Source organism: Dryobates pubescens, chromosome 22 (genome assembly GCF_014839835.1).
Source record: "Dryobates pubescens isolate bDryPub1 chromosome 22, bDryPub1.pri, whole genome shotgun sequence".
Lineage (NCBI taxonomy): Eukaryota > Metazoa > Chordata > Aves > Piciformes > Picidae > Dryobates > Dryobates pubescens.
In genome coordinates, this window is record NC_071633.1 from 1962041 (window position 1) to 1985099 (window position 23059).

A 23059-nucleotide genomic window follows, 5' to 3' on the forward strand; every position below is an offset into this window, starting at 1 on the left:
GGGCAGGATCCTCTCTCCAGCCCTGGCCACACTGCTTTGGCTGCAGCCCAGGCTGCCCTTGGCCTCCTGTGCTGCCAGTGCCCATTGCTGCCTCCTGGCCAGCTTTCCCCCCCAGCTTCACCCCCAAGGCCTTCTCTGCAGGGCTGCTCTCAATCTCCTCCCCCCCAGCCTGGACTGGTAGTGGTCACTGTGCCAACACAGGGGCAGGACCTTGCTCTATGCCTTATTGGACCTCATGAGGTTCACCTGGGCCCAGCTCTGCAGCCTGTCCAGGTTGGCTCCATCCTGTCCCTCAGTCTTAGCAGCTGCACCACTCACCTTGGTCTTGGCAGAGCTCTTCCACTTGCTTTTGAGATGCTCTCAAAGGCCTCTAGATCCTAGCTTAGCAAGACACAGAGTCACACAGGCCTGAGTCCTCCCACTTCAGCTGTGCTCTTCAGCCTGGGGCAGAGTCACAGAATCAGTAAGGTTGGAAAAGACCTCAGAGATCATCAGGTCCAAGCTGTCACCCAACCCCTCCTGACAGCTCAACCATGGCTCCAAGTGCCTCATCCAAGCCCCTCTTGAACACCTCCAGGGATGGGGACTCCACCACCTCCCTGGGCAGCACATTCCCAGGGCCAATCTCTCTTGCTGGGAAGAATTTCTTCCTAACCTCCAGCCTAAACCTCCCCTGGCACAGCTGGAGACTGTGTCCTCTTGTTCTGGTGCTGGATGCCTGGGAGAAGAGACCAACCCCTTCCTGTCTACAACCACCTTTCAGGTAGTTGTAGAGGGCAATGAGGTCTCCCCTGAGCCTCCTCTTCTGCAGGCTAAGCAACCCCAGCTCCCTCAGCCTCTCCTCACAGGGCTGTGCTCCAGACCCCTCCCCAGCTTTGTTGCCCTTCTCTGGACACCTTCAAGTCTCTCAATGTCCTTCTGAAACTGAGGGGCCCAGAACTGGACACAGGACTCAAGGTGTGGCCTGAGCAGTGCTGAGCACAGGGCACAATGACCTCCCTGCTCCTGCTGGCCACACTGTTCCTGATGCAGGCCAGGATGCCCTTGGCCTTCTTGGCCCCCTGGGCACACTGCAGGCTCCTGTTCAGGCAGCTGTCAATCAGCACCCCCAGGTCCCTCTCTGTTTGGCAGCTCTCAGCCACTCTGCCCCCAGCCTGTAGCTCTGCCTGGGGTTGCTGTGGCCAAAGTGCAGCCCCTGGCACTTGGACTTGTTGAATGCCATCCTGTTGGCCTCTGCCCATCTGCCCAGCCTGGCAAGGTCCCTCTGCAGAGCCCTTCTGCCCTCTAACAGACCAACTCCTGCCCCCAGCTTGCTGTCAGCTACAAACTTACTGCTGCTGGACTCCATCCCCTCCTCCAGCTCATCAATGAAGCTATTGACCAGGCTGTGGCCCAGCACTGATGCCTGGGGGGCAGCACTGGTGCCTGGCTGCCATTCCCTGGTGCCAGCCATCTGTGGTTGGTGCTTAGCTGCTGTGCTCTCTCCTGGGGGAAGTGTGGCCTTGGCTGCTCTGTGGGCTCCTCATGGTAACCTCCTGCTCAGGGACTTGGTGAAATGCCCTGAATGCCATCAAAACAAGTGCTGGCCTTTTAGTTTATGCCTGGGGGATTGCTCTTCCCCTTCCCTCTGGAGGTCTTTGGAGCCTGCTGCAGCAGAGCAGGGATGAGAGCAGTGGTGCATTTGCTCTGCTGCTGGAAAGCTGCCCCCCAGCATCTCCCTCCAGCCTCTCCTCATGCCCTGCTCTCTCCCCTTCTTTTGCAGTACTTCATCTTGCTGCTGTGCATCTTCCTCCTGGAGATCATTGCTGGAATCCTGGCCTATATCTACTACCAGCAGGTAAGTGGCCAGCAGCCCTCAGGGACTCAGAGCAGGGGGAGAAAGCAGCCCAGGCCATTTCTGCAGCCAGCATGAGGTTTGGAGGCTTGGAACCCCCCAAGTTTTGAGGACCCCCTCCCCCCCACACCTCCAGTTTTAGTCCCTGCTGTACAAAAATGATGTGGGCAGGCTGGAAAGTGGCAGCAGGGACAGCCCCAAGCAGAGCTCCCAGCCCCACACAGCCTGCCCTGCACTGCTGCCAGCCATGGGGCAGCTCCACCTCTCTGGGCAGCCTGGGCCAGGCTCTCCCCAGCCTCAGCACCAAACATTTCTCCTTCTCTCCACTCTCAATCTCCCTCTTGCAGTTCCAACCCTCCCCCCTTGGCCTGGCCCCACAGGCCCTGCTCCAGACTCTGTCCCCAGCTTTCTTGTCACCCATCTTCAGTGCTGAGCCTCTCACCCCAAGAAGGACACTGAGGAGCTGGAGCAGAGCCAGAGAAGGGCAACCAAGCTGGGGAAGGGTCTGGAGAAGAGGGCTGGGGAGGAGCAGCTGAGGGAGCTGGGGGGGTTGAGCCTGGAGGAGACTGAGGGCTCATTGCTCTCTCCAGCTCCCTGAGAGGAGGTGGGAGTGAGGTGGGGGTTGGTCTCCCCTCCCAAGGGATAGCACAAGAGGAAACATCCTCAAGTCTCACCAAGGCTTGGAGGCTTGGAACCCCAAGGTTTGAGGACCCCCCTCCAGTTTCAGTCCCTGCTGTACAAGAAGGATGTGGGCAGGCTGGAAAGTGGCCAGAGAAGGGCCAGGAGAATGATCAGAGGCCTGGAAGCTCTCTGCCAGGTGAGGAGAGGCTGAGAGCTGGCTCTGATCAGCCTGGAGCAGAGAAGGCTCAGGGCAGAGCTCAGCAGCATGGAGCAGGACACCAAGGGTGGCTGCAGGAGGATGGAGACTCCCTTGGGACAGAGTCCCCTGGGGCAGCCAAGGGCTGCTGGGGCCAAGTCCCTGCTGGGCACATTCCCATTGGGCTCCAGAGGGAAATGTTCCCCATGGGCACAGCTGGGCACTGGAATCATCTCCCAGGGGCAGCAGTGGATGCCCTGCACTGGGCAGGGGGCAGGCTCAGCCTGGCAGGGTGCTGGGCCAGCTCCTTGCAGCTGCTCCAGCCCCCAGACAGGTTGGAGATGAGCCCTGGGCTCCCTTCCAGGCTGGCTCTCTGTCACTGTCTCAGCTTGGTTGTGGTTCCCCTTCCCACATGTCTGTCCTCACTCCCTGTCCATACAGAAGCCCTTGGGTTGTATTATTCCCCCAGGGGGGATGGAGCAGAACTAGAAGTGGGGAGACTGAGATTGGCTGTGAGGAAGAAGTTGTTGCCCAGGAGGGTGGTGAGAGCCTGGCACAGGCTGCCCAGGGAGGTGGTGGAAGCCTCCTGCCTGGAGGTGTTTGCAGCCAGGCTGGAGGTGGCTGTGAGCAACCTGCTGTGGTGTGAGGTGTCCCTGCCCATGGCAGGGGGTTGGGGCTGGCTGAGCCTTGAGGTGGCAGGTGAGGCTCTGCAGCAGTGCTGCTGTGTGACCCAGAGCCCTCCTGCACTTGGTGGCTGTCACCTGAGTGGCTGAGAAGGACTCAGGCAGGTTGAAAGAGCCTCCAGAGCAAGAAGTGTTGGAGTCCAAGGCCCTGCAGGTAGCAGTGGTTAATTTAACACATCCAAGTGCCAGGGGCTGCACTTTGGCCACAGCAACCCCAGGCAGAGCTACAGGCTGGGGGCAGAGTGGCTGAGAGCAGCCAGGCAGAGAGGGACCTGGTGGTGCTGGGTGACAGCAGCTGAACATGAGCCAGCAGTGTGCCCAGGGGGCCAAGAAGGCCAAGGGCATCCTGGCCTGCATCAGGAACAGTGTGGCCAGCAGGAGCAGGGAGGTCATTGTGCCCTGTGCTCAGCACTGCTTAGGCCACACCTTGAGTCCTGTGTCCAGTTCTGGGCTCCTCAGGTTAGGAAGGACATTGAGAGACTTGAAGGTCTCTCCTCCCAGGCACCCAGCACCAGAACAAGAGGACACATTCTCAAGCTGTGCCAGGGGCGGTTTAGGCTGGAGGTGAGGAAGAAATTCTTCCCAGCAAGAGATTGGCCCTGGGAATGTGCTGCCCAGGGAGGTGGTGGAGTCCCCATCCCTGGAGGTGCTTAGGAAGAGCCTGGATGAGGCACTTGGTGCCATGGTTTAGTTCCTTCCTTCCTTCCCTTCCTTCCTTCCTTCCCTCCCTTCCTTCCTTCCTTCCTTCCTCCCTTCCTTCCTTCCTTCCTTCCTCCCTTCCTTCCTTCCTTCCTTCCTTCCTTCCTTCCCTTCCTTCCCTCCCTCCCTTCCTTCCTTCCTTCCTTCCTTCCTTCCTTCCTTCCTTCCTTCCTTCCTTCCTTCCTTCCTTCCTTCCTTCCTTCCTTCCTTCCTTCCTTCCTTCCTTCCTTCCTTCCTTCCCTCCCTTCCTTCCCTCCCTTCCCTCCATTCCTTCCCTCTCTTCCCTTCCTTCCTTCCCTTCCCTTCATTCCTTTCCTTCCTTCCCTTCCTTCCTTCCCTTCCTTCCTTTTCTTCCTCTGTTTCCTTCCTTCCTTTCCTTCCTTCCTTTCCTTCCTTCCCTTCCTTCCTTCCCTTCCTTCCCTTCTCCTGCACAGAGGGAGCTGAGCTTGAGAGGGACAAAGCTGCAGCTGGTCTCCCAGGCAGCCTTCAGCAGGCAGGGTTTCTGTTCCCTTTGATGCTGGCATGCCTTGGCAGTCTGACTGAAGGGGAGGACCCACCTGGCCATGTGTGACAGGCTCTGTTGTGGTCCTGGGGCAGCTGCTGGCAGTCCCTAGATGCCCAGCAGCTGGCACTGAGCCTGGCTGGGCCAGCCTGGGAGGATGGCCTGGAAGGATTCTCTGCCTTCCGCCGCTTGCCTCTTGGAGGGGAGGCACTGAAAGATCAGCAGGGCTCTGGGGTGCTGCCAGGGGTGAGTTTCCCTTCTGGATTTATGGCACTTGTCTCTCCTGTGCAGCTGAGCATGGAGCTGAAGCAGAATCTGAAGGCCACCATGACCCAGAAGTACAGGAAGGAGGGAGAGGAGAGCGTGACCGGCGCCGTGGACAAGCTGCAGCAGGAGGTGGCAGGCTCTGGAGGCAGGGGAGGGAGGGAGGGAGGGAGGGAGGGCAAGCTCCAGGCCCTTCCAATCAAGTGCACAAAAGGCTCCTGACAGCCAGCAGAGAGATATTGGATGCCCCCTCCCTGAAGCTGTTGAAGGCCAGGCTGGATGAGGCCTTGAGCAAGCTTCCTGAGCCCTCAGCAGGGAAACAGAACTCAAACCCAGCCCTGCCCTTTGCAGCTGGCACCCAAAGCTGGCAGCAGTTGGCTCTCAAAGGCCCCAGGGAGGCACTGGGCACAGCAGAGTGCTGCTTACAGTGCTGCCCCTCACACCCATGGGGGTGTCTGGTACAGAGACCCCACCTGCAGCACTGCCTCCAGCTCTGGGGCCTCCACCACAAGGACCTGGAGCTGCTGGAGAGGCTCCAGAGGAGGCCACCAAGGTGAGCAGAGGCTGCAGAGCCTCCCCTGTGGGGCCAGGCTGGGAGAGCTGAGCCTGGAGAAGGGAAGGCTCCAGGGAGACCTCAGAGCAGCCTTGCAGTGCCTGAAGGGCTCCAGGAGAGCTGGGGAGGGACTCTGGCCAAGGGCTGGGAGTGCCAGGCTGAGGGACAATGGCTTTGAGCTGGGAGAGAGGAGACTGAGAGTGGAGAGGAGGAAGAAATGGTTGGGAGTGAGGCTGGGGAGACTCTGGCACAGGCTGCCCAGGGAGGCTGTGGCTGCCTCCTGCCTGGAGGTGTTCAGGGCCAGGCTGGATGAGGCCCTGAGCAGCCTGTGCTGGTGGGAGGGGTCCCTGCCCATGGCAGGGGCTTGGAGCTGGCTGAGCTTTGAGCTCCCTTCCAGCCCAGAGCATTCTGTGAGTCTATTGCACACAGTTGATGGCCAAGCCCCAGGAAAAGCAGAACATCTCCCAGGGGCTTTACACATCTGCACACAGCAGTGGAGCCAGCAGCACCTGGGCTGCAGCTCCTGTCCAAGGCTTTGGCTGAAGTTGCCCCCCCCCCAAAAAAAACCCCAAACCCAAAGCCAGGCAGCTGAAGTTCTGGAGGCTCTAAGCCTGCCAGTGCTGAAGGCCAGGCTGGATGAGGCCCTGAGCAAGCTGTGCTGGTGGGAGGTGTCCCTGCCCATGGCAGGGGCTTGGAGCTGGCTGAGCTTTGAGCTCCCTTCCAGCCCAACCCCTTCTCCCTCCCCTGGGAGGCAGGGTGCAGGCCAGGGCTTGGTGTGGGATGCTGGGGGGAGGTGGGGAGGGTGTGTGGAGGCTGCAGGGCTTGGAGGCTGAGCCTGTGCTCTGTGTGCCACCAGTTCAAGTGCTGTGGGAGCAACAACTACACAGACTGGGCTGACAGCCAGTGGATCAGGTCTCCAGGGGCCGGCGGCAGGAAGGTGCCAGACAGCTGCTGCAAGACCATCACCGACCTGTGCGGCCGCAGGGACCACCCCTCCAACATCTACAAGGAGGTAAAGGGCCTCAGAGCCACCTGCAGCAAAGCTCAGGCAGGAGCTGGGGGGCAGGGAAGGAGGGTGCTGGGTTACTGCTGAGAGCTGGCAGCAGGATTCCTGTCTCTGGTTGAGCACTCTGAGCTGGGTGAGGAACTGGCTGGAGGCTGAGCCCAGATGTGGTCTGCCTGGACTGCAGCAAGGCCTTGGACACCATCCCCCCCAGCAAACTGCTGGCCAAGCTGTCAGCCCCTGGCTGGGACAGCAGCTCTCTGAGCTGGGTTAGGAACTGGCTGGAGGCTGAGCCCAGAGAGTGGTGGTGAATGGTGCCACAGCCAGCTGGCAGCCAGGCACCAGTGGTGTGCCCCAGGGAGCAGTGCTGGGCCCCAGCCTCTTTAACATCTTCATTGATGAGCTGGAGGAGGGGATTGAGTCCATCAGCAGTGAATTTGCAGCTGACACCAAGCTGGGAGCAGATGTTGGTCAGTTAGAGGGCAGAAGGGCTCTGCAGAGGGACCTTGCCAGGCTGGGCAGATGGGCAGAGGCCAACAGGATGGCATTCAACAAGTCCCAGTGCCAGGGGCTGCACTTTGGCCACAGCAACCCCAGGCAGAGCTACAGGCTGGGGGCAGAGTGGCTGAGAGCTGCCAGGCAGAGAGGGACCTGGGGGTAGTGGTTGACAGGAGCTAAACAGGAGCCAGCAGTGTGCCCAGGGGGCCAAGAAGGCCAAGGGCATCCTGGCCTGCATCAGGAAGAGTGTGGCCAGCAGGAGCAGGGAGGTCATTGTGCCCTGTGCTCAGCACTGCTGAGGCCACACCTTGAGTCCTGTGTCCAGCTCTGGGCTCCTCAGTTTCAGAAGGACATTGAGAGACTTGAAGGTGTCCAGAGAAGGGCAACAAGGCTGGGGAGGGGTCTGGAGCACAGCCCTGTGAGGAGAGGCTGAGGGAGCTGGGGTTGCTTAGCCTGCAGAAGAGGAGGCTCAGGGGAGACCTTCTTGCTCTCTGCAACTCCCTGCAGGGAGGTTGTAGCCAGGTGGGGGTTGGGCACTTCTCCCAGGCAGCCAGCAGCAGAACAAGAGGACACAGTCTCAAGCTGTGCCAGGGGAGGTTTAGGCTGGAGGTGAGGAGAAAGTTCTTCCCAGAGAGAGTTGTTAGCCATTGGGATGTGCTGCCCAGGGAGGTGGTGGAGTCCCCATCCCTGGAGGTGTTCAAGAGGGGATTGGATGTTGCACTTGGAGCCATGGTCTGGTCATGAGGTCTGTGGTGACAGCTTGGACTGGATGATCTCTGAGGTCTCTTCCAACCTTGGTGATGCTGTGAGACTGTGAGACTGTGATTCAGCCAGCCATGGGCTCTGGAGCTTGCCAGGGGCTCTGGAGCTAGCCTGGGGGCTCTGCAGGAGACAAATGGACATGGGGAGGTTTGGCTCCCCACAGGCAGATGCTGCAGAGCATCTTTTTGAGGCCCTCACTCCAGGAAAGACTTGGAGGAGCTGGAGTGGGTCCAGAGGAGGACAACAAAAGCAGTGAAGGGTCTGGAGATCAGGTCTGGGGAGGAGCAGCTGAGGGAGCTGGGGGTGTTGAGCCTGGAGAAGAGGAGGCTGAAGGGAGAGCTCATTGCTCTCTGCAGCTCTCTGAGAGGAGGTTAGAGCCAGGTGGGGGTTGGGCTCTGCTCCCAAGTGACAGGACAGGAGGAAACAGCCTCAAGTTGCAGCAGGGGAGGTGTAGCTAGGGGGAAAAGCCTTCCCCAGAAGGGGTTGGCAAGCCCTGGAACAGGCTGCCCAGGGCTGTGGTGGAGTTCCCATCCCCACTGAAAATGGGTGGAGGTGTGCTGCTGAGGGACATGGTTTAGGGGTGACCTGGTGGTGTTGGCTTGGTGGCCTTAAAGGTCTCTTCCAGCCAAAACCAAAGGTCTCTTCTAACCAAAACCAAAAGTCTCTTCCAGCCAAACCCAAACATGGTTTAGAGGTGACCTGGCAGTGGTTGGCTTGGTGGTCTTGAAGGTCTCTTCCAACCAAACCCAAACATGGTTCAATGGTGACCTGGTGGTGTTGGCTTGGTGGCCTTAAAGGTCTCTTCCAACCAAAACCAAAGGTCTCTTCCAACCAAACCCAAACATGGTTTAGGGTTGACCTGGTAGTGTTGGCTTGGTGGCCTTAAAGGTCTCTTCCAACCAAAACCAAAGGTCTCTTCCAACCAAACCCAAACATGGTTCAATGGTGACCTGGCAGTGGTTGGCTTGGTGGTCTTAAAGGTCTCTTCCAACCAAAACCAAAGGTCTCTTCCATCCAAACCCAAACATGGTTTAGTGGTGACCTGGTGGTGTTGGCTTGGTGGCCTTAGAGGTCTCTTCCAGCCAAACCCAAACATGGTTTAGGGGTGACCTGGTGGTGTTGGCTTGGTGGCCTTAGAGGTCTCTTCCATCCAAACCCAAACAAGGTTTAGGGGTGACCTGGTGGTGTTGGCTTGGTGGCCTTAGAGGTCTCTTCCATCCAAACCCAAACAAGGTTTAGGGGTGACCTGGTGGTGTTGGCTTGGTGGCCTTAGAGGTCTCTTCCAACCAAAACCAAAGGTCTCTTCCAGCCAAACCCAACATGGTTTAGTGGTGACCTGGCAGTGGTTGGCTTGGTGGCCTTAAAGATCTCTTCCAACCAAAACCAAAGGTCTCTTCCAACCAAACCCAAACATGGTTTAGGGGTGACCTGGTGGTGTTGGCTTGGTGGCCTTAGAGGTCTCTTCCAACCAAATCCAAAGGTCTCTTCCAGCCAAACCCAAACATGGTTCAATGGTGACCTGGCAGTGGTTGGCTTGGTGGCCTTAAAGATCTCTTCCAACCAAAACCAAAGGTCTCTTCCAACCAAACCCAAACATGGTTTAGGGGTGACCTGGTGGTGTTGGCTTGGTGGCCTTAGAGGTCTCTTCCATCCAAACCCAAACAAGGTTTAGGGGTGACCTGGTGGTGTTGGCTTGGTGGCCTTAAAGGTCTCTTCCAACCAAATCCAAAGGTCTCTTCCAGCCAAACCCAAACATGGTTTAGAGGTGACCTGGCAGTGGTTGGCTTGGTGGCCTTAGAGGTCTCTTCCAGCCAAAACCAAACATGGTTCAGTGGTGACCTGGCAGTGGTTGGCTTGGTGGCCTTAAAGGTCTCTTCCAACCAAAGCTATTCCACAGTCTGTGAAATGAGGTCTCAGAGCTCAGAAAGGATTTGATAGCACAACAGAATTGTTTTTCCCTGGTTTTGGTGGCTTTGGGGGACAGAAGCCAGAAGAGATCACACCAGGGAGCAGGAATAACTGCTTCATGCCAGGGTAGCTAAGGCTGACTGAAACCTGATGCTGGTGTGGGAGAAGTGAGGCCTTTGCCATCCCTCCCTGGAGGGCTGTGTGCTCTCCTGCCCTCTGCCTGCCTCTCTGGGGGTGTCTGTGCTCTCTGCAGCCCCTTCCCAACCCCCTTGGGGCAGTGCTGGAGCCCTCACAAGGAGCCCCTTGCTGTCAGCATGGAAAGCCTGCCTCAGCAGAGCAGCCAGTTCCAAGGCTTTAAAAGGAGCTCTCCCAGAAATAAACCCAGCACCAGGGAGTGTTTCTCCTGCTCTATTTTTGCTGTGTGACAACAAACTCTTGTCCTCAGTGCCAGCTGAGGATGCAGTGGTGAGGGAGGGGCAGGCAGGGCCTGGCTTCCCAGGCTCACAGCCAGCAGCGCTGCTCTCACAAGGAGCAGTGGCAGCATCCTGCCCTTAACAAAGGCTCCCTGGCACCTTGGGGATCCTGCTGCTGGGGCTGCTCAGCAGCAGCCCCTTGCCCTTCTGGCCTGACAGGGCTCAGGCAAGTGCCAGGAGGGAGGGAAAATGCCACTCTGTGGCCACTGCTTCCCTGCACTCCTCCTGCCCAGCTGGCAGCCCCCTTGGGCTTCTTGGATGGTCCTGAGTCTGTGGGGCCTTGAGTGCTGTGTCCAGCTCTGGAGCACCTATCAGGTATCACCTATCAATCATAGCTATCAAAAATACCTCACTATCATATCCATCATACCTATCAATCATGGCAGACATATCAATCATATCTAGCTTATCTATAATATCAAATCAAATCAATCACATCTATCTTATATCTATCTCTAATATCTATCCTATCAATCACATCTAGCTTATAGCTATCATATCTATCTGATCCCTAATATCTATCCTATCAATCATATCTAGCTTATATCTATCATGTCTCCAATATCTATCCATCATATCAATCATATCATATCATTAAATCATAGCTATCTCTCTATCCTGTCTCTCCTATCATATCTGGAGGGGCTGGAAGGTGTCCAGAGCAGGGCCAGGAGGAGGAGCAGAGGGCTGGAGCTGCTCTGCTCTGCAGACAGCCTGAGAGAGTTGGGGTTGTGCAGGCTGCAGAGGAGAAGGCTCCCAGGAGAGCTTCTGGTGGCCTTCCAGGAGCTGCAGGGGGCTGTAAGCAAGCTGGGGAGGGACTTTGGAGGGGGTCAGGGAGGGGTAGGACTGGGGGGCATGGAGCAAAACTAGAAGTGGGGAGATTGAGATTGGCTGTGAGGAAGAAGCTGCTGCCCAGGAGGGTGGTGAGAGCCTGGCACAGGCTGCCCAGGGAGGTGGTGGAAGCCTCCTGCCTGGAGGTGTTTGCAGCCAGGCTGGAGGTGGCTGTGAGCAACCTGCTGTGGTGTGAGGTGTCCCTGCCCAGGGCAGGGGGTTGGAGCTGGCTGAGCCTTGAGCTCCCTTCCAGCCCTGCCAATTCACACCAGGATGCACTCCAGATCATCTGGGTAGCTTTTCCAGCAGTGCCAGGTGAGGGGATGGTTCCCAGACACTGCTTCTTGTAGCAAGTTGGGAGCAGATGTTGGTCAGTTAGAGGGCAGAAGGGCTCTGCAGAGGGACCTTGCCAGGCTGGGCAGATGGGCAGAGGCCAACAGGATGGCATTCAACAAGTCCAAGTGCCAGGGGCTGCACTTTGGCCACAGCAACCCCAGGCAGAGCTACAGGCTGGGGGCAGAGTGGCTGAGAGCTGCCAAACAGAGAGGGACCTGGGGGTGATGATTGACAGCTGCCTGAACATGAGCCAGCAGTGTGCCCAGGGGGCCAAGAAGGCCAAGGGCATCCTGGCCTGCATCAGGAACAGTGTGGCCAGCAGGAGCAGGGAGGTCATTGTGCCTTGTGCTCAGCACTGCTGAGGCCACACCTTGAGTCCTGTGTCCAGTTCTGGGCCCCTCAGTTTCAGAAGGACATTGAGAGACTTGAAGGTGTCCAGAGAAGGGCAACAAGGCTGGGGAGGGGTCTGGAGCACAGCCCTGTGAGGAGAGGCTGAGGGAGCTGGGGTTGCTTAGCCTGCAGAAGAGGAGGCTCAGGGGAGACCTCATTGCCCTCTACAACTCCCTGAAGGGAGGTTGGAGCCAGGTGGGGGTTGGGCTCTTCTCCCAGGCAGCCAGCACCAGAACAAGAGGACAGCGTCTCAAGCTGTGCCAGGGGAGGTCTAGGCTGGAGGTGAGGAGAAAGTTCTTCCCAGAGAGAGTTGTTAGCCATTGGGATGTGCTGCCCATGGAGGTGGTGGAGTCCCCATCCCTGGAGGTGTTCAAGAGGGGATTGGATGTGGCACTTGGTGCCATGGTTGAGCTGTCAGGAGGTGCTGGGTGACAGCTTGGACTTGATGATCTCTGAGGTCTCTTCCAACCTTGGTGATTGTTCTCAAGGGCTGCAGCCACTGGCTGAGGTGAAGAAGAGGTTGAAATGAAGCTGATGTCCCCTGTTGCCCCTCTCTCCCTGCAGAGTGGCTGCATCACCAAGCTGGAGAACTTCATTCAGGAGCACCTGAAGATCATTGGGGCCGTGGGGATCAGCATCGCCTGCGTGCAGGTGAGGAGCCTGGGCTGGAGCTCTGGGGCTGCTGAGCAGAAGCTAAAGGAACCCCAGAGCTGAGGGGTGGGGGGCAAAAAAGTCAACCAGATGTTTTGGGGCCTTCCCTGCCTGGCCAAGAGAAGTTGCCAGCTTCTTTGAGGGCCTGAAGCTTCCCCAGCTCCAAAGAGAAAGCTTTTGCCTTTGGCTTGGTCTGTGGTGAAGGAGTGCACTGGGGGAGAGACTTCTGCTGCAGGGCTGTGAGAAGCTTCCTGGCAGCCAGGCTGGCAGCCTGTGAGAGACCTTCTTGTGGGGATGTGCTCTGGGTGGCAGCTGGAGGAGTTTCCTACCCCTGCTTCATGGCCTTTGAAGTCATCGAAGTGCTGCTAGCGAAGGACACCGCAGGGGGGAGAGGGAGATGAGGGGAGGGGAGGGGAGAGAGGCCACCCCCCCTCCTGTTTCAGAGGGGAAACTCTTTTCTTCCAGCTGTCTCTGGCAGGTCCTCTTCTTCCCCTTTGTGCTGCCAGGTAGCCTAAAGCTCCCTCCCCCAGCGGGAGAAGCTGCTGGGGATTAATCAGGGGGATTAGCACAGATCACCTCTGCCGCTGCGGGCTGCAGCTCGCTGTCCCCAGGCAGCAGCAGGCTGGAGGCCGGGCTGGGAGCTGCAAGCTGCTGCTTTCTCAGCCCTTTCCTCTCTCCTCTTCACACCCTGCAGATCTTTGGGATGATCTTCACCTGCTGCCTGTACAGGAGTCTAAAGGCAGAGCCCTACTGAGAGCAGCAGGAGCTCCGGGGCTGCCCCTCCGCCGCTTCCCTTCGCGCCTGCCCGTCCTGCCCTCGCTCCAGCACCGCCGCAGAAGCGTCTGTAACCCGAGGACTTGGCTCTGCCTCCCCTTCCCTGCCCCTCTGGGGGAAGGTCCCAGCCTCCTGGTTGAGGGCAGCAGCAGGTCCCCTTCGTTGTCAGTAACCCAAAGAGCTGTGGCTCTCCTGCCAGAAGCTTTAGCCTCGATGTAACCACCCAGCAGCGTTTAGCCAGGGCCGCTTCTCCGGAGCCAGCCTCCAGGGGTCGGGATGGTAGAAGAGGAGCCGTGGTTTGCTCTCTGAGAAGTGGCTCAGCAGCACCAGGCCTCTGCTGTGAGGACAGATGATGTTTCTGTGCTGAGCTGGAGCCAGAGCTGAGCCTCTCACCCGTGGAAGGTTTCTCTCCCCCTTCCCCCAGCGTGCGCCGGAGCCCCGGCGCGGCAGTTCTCCTCCTGAGGGGGCCCTCGGGGCAGGAGCTCCTCTGCTTGCTGACTGGAAGCACAGCTTGGTGCAGCTGAAATCTTCTCATGGCTCTGATGGTGCCTTGGTGCAGCTGAAATCTTGTCATGGCTCTGATGGTGCCTTAGGACTTCCCAGCCATGCTTCCTCCTCCTCCTCCTCCTCCTCCTCCTCCTCGCTCTTCCCCATCACGGTGCCCTCAGAAGCCGCCAGAGGCCTTTTGCCTCCAGTGATTCTGGAGCCAGGATGATGGACTCCTTCCTGATTCTTTTGGCCTGGCCTGGTCTGTTGAGTGGCTTCCAGCAGGAGAGGGAGGATTCAGTTTCCTCCTCCCCATCCCCTGCTGAGGTGTGCTGAAGGACAGGTCTGTGGAGCTGCTGTGTCTTTGGCCCCTTCTCAGCTCCCCTGCCCGTGGAGGGAGGAGGCCCTCAGCTTGGGTTGGCTCACTCAGACCTCCAGGTTTGTCTCCTCTGGGCAGGAAATGAACCTCTGCAGATGTTTTGTGGGCCTCCAGAGAGCTCAGGGACCAGCTGAGGGGCTTCAGTGACACCTGGGAGCCCATCTGCTGGTTTCCTGGTCAGGAGAGTCAGCTCCAAGCAGTTGCCCCAGTGCAGTGGCAGACTGGGAGTGCTGCTGCAGAGGAATAGGCTTTGACTGACCCTTCCTCCCCTCTGCTTTGGGGCCTTGGGTACATGCAGGACACAGACATCACCACTGCCATGCACCTGGCACCATGGTGATGCCAGCAGGGTCTTGTGTGCCCCTTGGTGCTCCTCTGCCCTCCCTGGTGTGCCTGTTACAGCCCTGGAGCAGAAAGAGCTGTGGGGCTCTGGTGGTCCTGAGCAGTGGCCACCCAGCCCTTTCAGCAACAAACTGGATCCCTCTCCTGGTCCTCTGGTGGTGCCAGCTGAGCCCTGTGCCCTGGCAGCAGAGAGCTAAGAGGAGCAGAGTCATCCAGCCCCTCTGAAGGGCCTCTGTGTGTGTAGGGGGGGGGAGGATTTTAGCTGTTCCAGAGCAGGAATCTTGGACTGGTGCTGAAGGGGGAATTCAGAGCAGGTCTGCCTGGAGCTGCCCCCCCTCAACATCAGCCCCAGGAAGTAATCCTTGACTAATGCAGAGAAGAGAAAGAGAAGAGAGGTGGAGGAAGCCATGGGGGATGTCCTCTGGTCCACAGCAGAGGGCAAGAGGGGAAAGCCAAATGCCCTAAAGGAGAACTCCCTGAGTGATTCCTTGGTTTATCCTCGAGCTCCTGGCACCTACTGACTACTAACTGAGAGGGGGAAAGGTTGAGCCTGGGGCTTGAAGCAGTGTTTCCAGGTTCTGAAGCACATCTCACAGAGCTGCCTTCAGCCCTGCCCTGCAGATCCATCATCCCCCCCAGGGCTGGGAGAGGCCAGGGAGAAGGAGATCCCACCAGTGGGTTGGCTTCTGTCCCTTCAGTTGTTTTATACTGGTGTGGGCTGGGGTTTATTTCCTGTGTAACAATATTCATGGCTTGTTGTTGGTTGGTGTTTTTTAACCCAGTTCTAAGTTGCTGGCCAATAGAGAAATAAAGCTGAAGATTCTGGACTTGCTCTGGGTGCTGGAATGGAAGCTGTGAGCCCCAGGGAGCCCTGCTGCTGCTGCTGCTGAGGAGCTGCTCCCTCCAGAAGCTGCTCTGAGGGACCAGGCTGAGAGGGAATCAGAGAATCACAGAGCCCTGGGTTGGGCTGGCTTGGAAAGGACCTTCAAAATCATCCAGCTCCAAGCCCCTGCCATGGGCAGGGACACCTCCCACCAGCACAGGCTGCTCAGGGCCTCATCCAGCCTGGCCCTGAGCACCTCCAGGCAGGAGGCAGCCACAGCCTCCCTGGGCAGCCTGTGCCAGAGCCTCCCCAGCCTCACTCTCAACAATTTCTTCCTCCTCTCCACTCTCAGTCTCCTCTCACCTGCACTGCTGACATCTGGCTAGCTGCTGGGCACTTTGCTAAAGGGGTCCTTGGGACTGCCAAAAATCATGGCACCTCAGAATGGGTTGGCTTGGAAGGGACCCCAAAGCCCATCCAGCTCCAACCCCCTGGCCTGGGCCCCTGCCACCAGCCCAGGCTGCTCCAAGAGCTGACCACCTTCAACAGCTCCAAGAGCTGACCACCTTCAACCCCTCCAGGCAGGAGGCAGCCACAGCCTCCCTGGGCAGCCTGTGCCAGAGTCTCCCCAGCCTCACTCTCAACCATTTCTTCCTCCTCTCCACTCTCAGTCCCCTCTCTCCCAGCTCAAAGCCATTGTCCCTCAGCCTGGCACTCCCAGCCCTTGGCCAGAGTCCCTGCCCAGCTCTCCTGGAGCCCTTCAGGCACTACAAGGCTGCTCTGAGGTCTGCCTGGAGCCTTCTCTTCTCCAGGCTGCACAGCCCCAGCTCTCCCAGCCTGGCCCCACAGGGGAGGTTCTGCAGCCTCTGATCCTCTTTGTGGCCTCCTCTGGACCCCCAGCCACAGCCTCCCTGGGCAGCCTGTGCCAGAGTCTCACTGCCATGAATTTCTTCCTCCTCTCCACTCTCAACCTCCCCTCTCCCAGCTCAAAGCCATTGCCCTTTGTCCTCAGAAGAGGAAGACTCTGCTGTGTGTCCCTGCTCTGCCAGCCTGGCTCTGCTCTGCTGCCAGGAGTGCTGCAGGCTGCTCCCTGCTGTGGCACCTGCAGAGCTGAAGTCACAGGAGCTCAGGGTCCCAGGGGAGGATGCAGGTGGTCTGTGCATGGAGATGTGCACAGCAGCACTGCTCTGGGGGCCCTGCTACCCCTGCCTGGGCTCACTGGGAGACACTGGGGAACCTCTCAGCCTTGTCACACAGGCTGCAGCTCCTCCTCCTCGTGTGCAGAGCGTGGAGGCAGATAGAGCACAGGCTCCTTGCTGGCCCAGGGCTGCCTGGGCTACCAGTCAGGGCAGCTGGGGAAGCCCAGCTGAGGGTGTGAGTGGGCTCAGGGCTCTGCTGTGCTCTCCTGCACTCCTTGCCCTCACCCCAAAGGCAGAACTCTTTCCCTCCTGGCCCTCAGGACAGCTGTGCTGCCCCTGCCCACCACTGCAGCTCAGAGGGTTGTGAGCAGCAGCACTGAGTCTGGGGGGAGGGCTGTGGCTCACAGTGTTCCCTGGGGTCAGGACTGGGTCCAGTTGTGCTCAGCATCTTCTTCCACAAGCTGGATGAAGGCACAGCGTGGAGCCTCTGCCAGTGTGCTGGTGGTACCCAGCTGGGAGCAGGGGCTGACAGCCCTCAGGCTGTGCTGCCATCCAGGGAGACCTGGACAGGCTGAGAGCAGGGGGAGAGGAACCTCATGGAGAGCAACCAAGGCAAGTGGAGGGTCCTGCACCTGGGGAGGAGCAACCCCCTGCAGAAGGACAGGGGAGGGGAGACCTGCTGGGAAGCAGCTCCAAGGAGAAGCACCTGAGAGTGCTGGGGGACAACCTCCCCATGGCCAGCAGTGTGCCCTCATGGCCAAGAAGGACAAGGGGGTCCTGGGGTGCATGGAGTGTGGCCAGCAGGGCAGGGGAGGGTCTCCTGCCCCTCTGCTCTGCCCTAGTTAGACCACATCTGGAGTCCTGAGTCCAGTGCTGGGCTCCCCAGTTCAAGACACTGGAGAGAGCCCAGGGCAGGCTGCAAAGCTGCTGAGGGGCCTGGAGCAGCTCTGGGGGCAGCAAAGGCTGAGAGCCCTGGGGCTGAGACCCTGCAGAAGAGCAGCCCCAGAGGGCAGCTGAGCAATGCTCAGCAAGAGCTAAAGGAGCTGTGGGGGGCAAGAGGCTGGGGCCAGGCTCTGCTCAGTGGTGCCCAGGGACAGCACAAGGGATAGCAAGGGGCACAGAGTGGCAGCCAGGAGGTTGGAGCTGAGCAGGAGGAGAAAGTGGTTTGGTGTGAGGCTGCTGGAGGCCTGGAGCAGGCTGCCCAGAGAGGTTGTGGAGTCTCCTGGGGTGGAGAGCTTCCAACCCCCCCTGGGCATTGTGCTGCTGGGCAAGCTGCTGGGGGTGCCCTGCTGGGGCAGGGGTTGGACTGGGTGAGCTCCAGAGGTCCCTTCCAACCCTCCCTGGGCATTGTGCTGCTGGGCAAGCTGCTGGGGGTACCCTGCTGGGGCAGGGGGTTGGACTGGGTGAGCTCCAGAGGTCCCTTCCAACCCTTCCTGGGCAAGCTGCTGGGGGAGCCGTGCTGGGGGTGCCCTGCTGGGGGTGCCGTGCTGGGGGAGCCGTGCTGGGGGTGCCGTGCTGGGGGTGCCGTGCTGGGGGTGCCGTGCTGGGGGAGCCGTGCTGGGGGTGCCGTGCTGGGGGTGCCGTGCTGGGGGTGCCGTGCTGGGGGAGCCGTGCTGCGGGTGCCCTGCTGGGGCAGGGGCTGGGCTGGATGCAGGGCACTGAAGGTTGGAAGGCCAGGGGAGAGGTTTCTGCGGGCGGCTGGAAGCTGCTGCCTGCAGCTCCGGGCCGTGGCCGCTCGGTGGCTGTCGGAGCCCACCCCAGAGCTGCGCATTCAGCCCCCCTGGCTCCGGGCGCTCCCAGGCCAGCTGCCGGCGGCGTGGGCAGCAGGGCCGCGCTGCCCCTCAGCCCCGGGCGGCTCAGCCCTGCTCTGCTGCCCGCTGCCCGCTGCTGCCAGCCCCGGCAGCCTGACTGCCGTGCCGCAGCACAGCCGCATCCTGCGAGCCTGGGGCCGAGGGCTTGGCCCCCCCTGCCCTCGGCTCCCAGCAGGGACTCCTGCTCCAGAGCCCCCCCGCATGTGCTGCCATGTGCCAAGGAGACCCTGGGGGGGCACAGGGCTGGCAAGGGAAGCCGGCACCGCCGCCCTGGTGCTGCTGTGGGGCAGGCAGCTGTGCTCCTGGGGTGCCCTGGGGAGGTGGGGCTGGTTGGGACCATGGGTGACAGCCAGGCACAGGGACAGGGGAAGAGAAGGCTGCAGGAGACCTCCTGGTGGCCTTGCAGTGCTCCAAGGGCTGAGCAGAGAGCTGGGGACAGAGTCTGGAGCAGGGCCTGTGGGGCCAGGCCAAGGGGGGAGGGTTGGAACTGCAAGAGGGAGATTGAGAGTGGAGAGAAGGAGAAATGTTTGGTGCTGAGGCTGGGGAGAGCCTGGCCCAGGCTGCCCAGAGAGGTGGAGCTGCCCCATGGCTGGCAGCAGTGCAGGGCAGGCTGTGTGGGGCTGGGAGCAGCCTGCTGGGGTTGGGGATGCCCCTGGGGGCTGCAGGGGTTGGAGTAGATGAGTTTGAAAGTCCCTTTCAGCCCAAGTCAGTCTGGGACTCTGATTCTAAGACCTCCTCCACCTCTAAGACCTTCAGGTGGAGCAGGGACAGAGGATGGAGACCTCGTCTTGAAGAGCTGGGTGGGGGCTGAAGGAATGGAGCAGGCTGGGCTGCTGGACCTGTGCACAGAGGGTGGCATGGGTGGCTCCATGGTAACTGTGTCCCAAACAGCCACTGGCCCTCTGGTTTCACACCAGACATGAAGCCCAAGCCCTTCCTGCTGCTGCTGCTTAACTGGAAGGAGTTTTCCCCTTAGGGAGGCCTTGGTGTCCCTTTGCTTCACCGGTTATAAAGCCCTGCTCAGGCTGTAGAGCAGAGGCTGAGCAGGGCTGTGGTGGTGGAGAGGAAGGAGGAGCAGGCAGCAAGACCTTCCTCCTCCCTGGTGAGATGATGGCAAACACCCTGCCTGCAGAATGGCCCAGGGCAGAGCCTGCCTGCCTGCCTCGAAGCTCTCCACCTGCACCTGTGAGCAAGCAGCCCTGGGAGAAGCTGATCCTCAGCACACTCCCCTGGGCAGGGACAAGGGAGGCCTCAAGCAGCTCTGCTATAGCATCCCAGCGTGGTGGGAGGTGGAAGGGACCTCTGGAGATCATCCAACCCCCTGCAGCCCCCAGGGGCATCCCCAACCCCAGCAGGCTGCTCCCAGCCCCACACAGCCTGCCCTGCACTGCTGCCAGCCATGGGGCAGCTCCACCTCTCTGGGCAGCCTGGGCCAGGCTCTCCCCAGCCTCAGCACCAAACATTTCTCCTTCTCTCCACTCTCAATCTCCCTCTTGCAGTTCCAACCCTCCCCCCTTGGCCTGGCCCCACAGGCCCTGCTCCAGACTCTGTCCCCAGCTCTCTGCTCAGCCCTTGGAGCACTGCAAGGCCACCAGGAGGTCTCCTGCAGCCTTCTCTTCCCCTGTCCCTGTGCCTGGCTGTCACCCATGGTCCCAACCAGCCCCACCTCCCCAGGGCACCCCAGGAGCACAGCTGCCTGCCCCACAGCAGCACCAGGGCGGCGGTGCCGGCTTCCCTTGCCAGCCCTGTGCCCCCCCAGGGTCTCCTTGGCACATGGCAGCACATGCGGGGGGGCTCTGGAGCAGGAGTCCCTGCTGGGAGCCGAGGGCAGGGGGGGCCAAGCCCTCGGCCCCAGGCTCGCAGGATGCGGCTGTGCTGCGGCACGGCAGTCAGGCTGCCGGGGCTGGCAGCAGCGGGCAGCGGGCAGCAGAGCAGGGCTGAGCCGCCCGGGGCTGAGGGGCAGCGCGGCCCTGCTGCCCACGCCGCCGGCAGCTGGCCTGGGAGCGCCCGGAGCCAGGGGGGCTGAATGCGCAGCTCTGGGGTGGGCTCCGACAGCCACCGAGCGGCCACGGCCCGGAGCTGCAGGCAGCAGCTTCCAGCCGCCCGCAGAAACCTCTCCCCTGGCCTTCCAACCTTCAGTGCCCTGCATCCAGCCCAGCCCCTGCCCCAGCAGGGCACCCCCAGCAGGGCACCCCCAGCACGGCACCCCCAGCACGGCACCCCCAGCACGGCTCCCCCAGCAGGGCACCCCCAGCACGGCACCCCCAGCAGGGCACCCCCAGCACGGCACCCGCAGCAGGGCACCCCCAGCACGGCTCCCCCAGCACGGCACCCCCAGCACGGCTCCCCCAGCACGGCTCCCCCAGCACGGCACCCCCAGCACGGCTCCCCCAGCACGGCTCCCCCAGCAGGGCACCCGCAGCACGGCTCCCCCAGCAGGGCACCCCCAGCACGGCACCCCCAGCAGGGCACCCCCAGCACGGCACCCGCAGCAGGGCACCCCCAGCACGGCTCCCCCTGCACGGCTCCCCCAGCAGGGCACCCCCAGCACGGCACCCCCAGCAGGGGCACCCCCAGCACGGCACCCGCAGCAGGGCACCCCCAGCACGGCTCCCCCAGCACGGCTCCCCTAGCACGGCACCCCCAGCACGGCACCCCCAGCACGGCACCCCCAGCACGGCACCCCCAGCACGGCTCCCCCAGCAGGGCACCCCCAGCACGGCACCCCCAGCAGGGCACCCCCAGCACGGCACCCGCAGCAGGGCACCCCCAGCACGGCTCCCCCAGCACGGCACCCCCAGCAGGGCACCCCCAGCACGGCACCCCCAGCAGGGCACCCCCAGCACGGCACCCGCAGCAGGGCACCCCCAGCACGGCTCCCCCAGCAGGGCACCCCCAGCACGGCACCCCCAGCAGGGCACCCCCAGCACGGCACCCGCAGCAGGGCACCCCCAGCACGGCTCCCCCAGCACGGCTCCCCCAGCAGGGCACCCCCAGCACGGCACCCCCAGCAGGGCACCCCCAGCACGGCACCCGCAGCAGGGCACCCCCAGCACGGCTCCCCCAGCACGGCTCCCCCAGCACGGCACCCCCAGCACGGCTCCCCCAGCACGGCACCCCCAGCACGGCTCCCCCAGCACGGCACCCGCAGCAGCTTGCCCAGGGGGGGTTGGAAGGGACCTCTGGAGCTTACCCAGCCCAACCCCCCTGCCCCAGCAGGGCTCCCCCAGCAGCTTGCCCAGCAGCACAATGCCCAGGGGAGGCTGGAAGGGACCTCTGGAGCTCACCCAGTCCAACCCCCCTGCTCCAGCAGGGCACCCCCAGCAGCTTGCCCAGCAGCACAATGCCCATGGGAGGTTGGAAGGGACCTCTGGAGCTCACCCAGCCCAGCCCCTGCCCCAGCAGGGCACCCCCAGCAGCTTGCCCAGCAGCAATGTGCCCAGGGGGGGTTGGAAGCTCTCCACCCCAGGAGACTCTACAACCTCTCTGGGCAGCCTGCTCCAGGCCTCCAGCAGCCTCACACCAAACCACTTTCTCCTCCTGCTCAGCTCCAACCTCCTGGCTGCCACTCTGTGCCCCTTGCTGTCCCTTGTGCTGTCCCTGGGCACCACTGAGCAGAGCCTGGCCCCAGCCTCTTGCTCCCCACAGCTCCTTTAGCTCTTGCTGAGCATTGCTCAGCTGCCCTCTGGGGCTGCTCTTCTGCAGGCTCTCAGCCCCAGGGCTCTCAGCCTTTGCTGCTCCCAGAGCTGCTCCAGGCCCCTCAGCAGCTTTGCAGCCTGCCCTGGGCTCTCTCCAGCACTTCCCTGGCCCTCTGCAACTGGGGAGCCCAGCACTGGACCCAGGGCTCCAGGGGTGGCCTCAGCAGGGTAGAGCAGAGGGAGGTCCCTTGGGGCATGGATGCATGTGGGCAGAGGCTGGCAGCTTCTCCTGGCCTGGCTGGCTTTGCCCTGGGGTGCTCTGGGCTGCCTCCTGTGCTGCTGAAGAGCAGCTCCTGGGGCTGCTGCCCATGCTGAGCCGTGTCTCAGTGGAGAGCAGGAGGAAGGTGTCCCTCTGCCCCTGCTCTGTGCCCACACCTGGTCAGGAGGAGAGGTGGAGGCTATGCCAGTGCTGCAGCCTGGCTGGACAAGGGGACACAAAGGGAGCAGGCTGATGTGGTGCCCTGCTGGGAGGGGGCAGCAGTGCTCTCAGCTGAGCCATAGTGGTACTGGTGCCCCCCAGCCTGCTTGGGTGACTGGCTCCAGCTCAGCAGATCTCAGGGGCTTGGAAGCCCTCTCAGTGCTCCTCCTGGCTGCCTGCATGAGCAGAAGGGATGCTGCACTCCATCAGGCCCTCAGCATCAGCGCTGTCCTCTCCTCTGACTGCTGCTCCTGCCTGCAGTAAGGTCCTGCTGAGCATTGTGCTGTCCCTGGGCACCCCTGAGCAGAGTCAGGCCCCAGCCTCATTGCAATAATTACCAAGCCTCATGCACCAGGTGGCTTCAGTAAGGGCAGCTGAGGGCATCTCCCACCCCCTCTGTCCCCATCCCTGAGCATTCCAGGTCAGGCTGTTTGGGGCCCTGAGCAAACCTGCTCTGGCTGCAGATGTCCCAGCCTCTTTAACATCTTCATTGATGAGCTGGAGGAGGGCATTGAGTCAGTCAGCAGCAAGTTTGCAGCTGACACCAAGCTGGGAGCAGATGTTGGTCAGTTAGAGGCCAGAAGGGCTCTGCAGAGGGACCTTGCCAGGCTGGACAGATGGGCAGAGGCCAACAGGATGGCATTCAACAAGTCCAAGTGCCAGGGGCTGCACTTTGGCCACAGCAACCCCAGGCAGAGCTACAGGCTGGGGGCAGAGTGGCTGAGAGCTGCCAAACAGAGAGGGACCTGGGGGTGCTGATTGACAGCTGCCTGAACAGGAGCCTGCAGTGTGCCCAGGGGGCCAGGAAGGCCAAGGGCATCCTGGCCTGCATCAGGAACAGTGTGGCCAGCAGGAGCAGGGAGGTCATTGTGCCCTGTGCTCAGCACTGCTCAGGCCACAGCTTGAGTCCTGTGTCCAGTTCTGGGCCCCTCAGTTTCAGAAGGACATTGAGAGACTTGAAGGTGTCCAGAGAAGGGCAACAAGG

At 61.1% G+C, this 23059-nt stretch overlaps 1 protein-coding gene across 1 annotated transcript in view; it reads left to right on the forward strand.

Moving 5' to 3' along the window:
- CD151 (CD151 molecule (Raph blood group)) overlaps positions 1-13608 on the forward strand; it is a 60776-nt gene extending 47168 nt beyond the window's left edge. Inside the window, exons 5-9 of the mRNA XM_054171728.1 lie at positions 1763-1837; positions 4827-4931; positions 6209-6364; positions 12118-12204; positions 12899-13608. Coding sequence (XP_054027703.1) covers positions 1763-1837; positions 4827-4931; positions 6209-6364; positions 12118-12204; positions 12899-12958 — 483 coding nt within the window. The 3' untranslated portion in view covers positions 12959-13608. The remainder of the gene's footprint in view (positions 1-1762; positions 1838-4826; positions 4932-6208; positions 6365-12117; positions 12205-12898) is intronic.
- The last annotated feature ends 9451 nt before the right edge of the window (positions 13609-23059 follow it).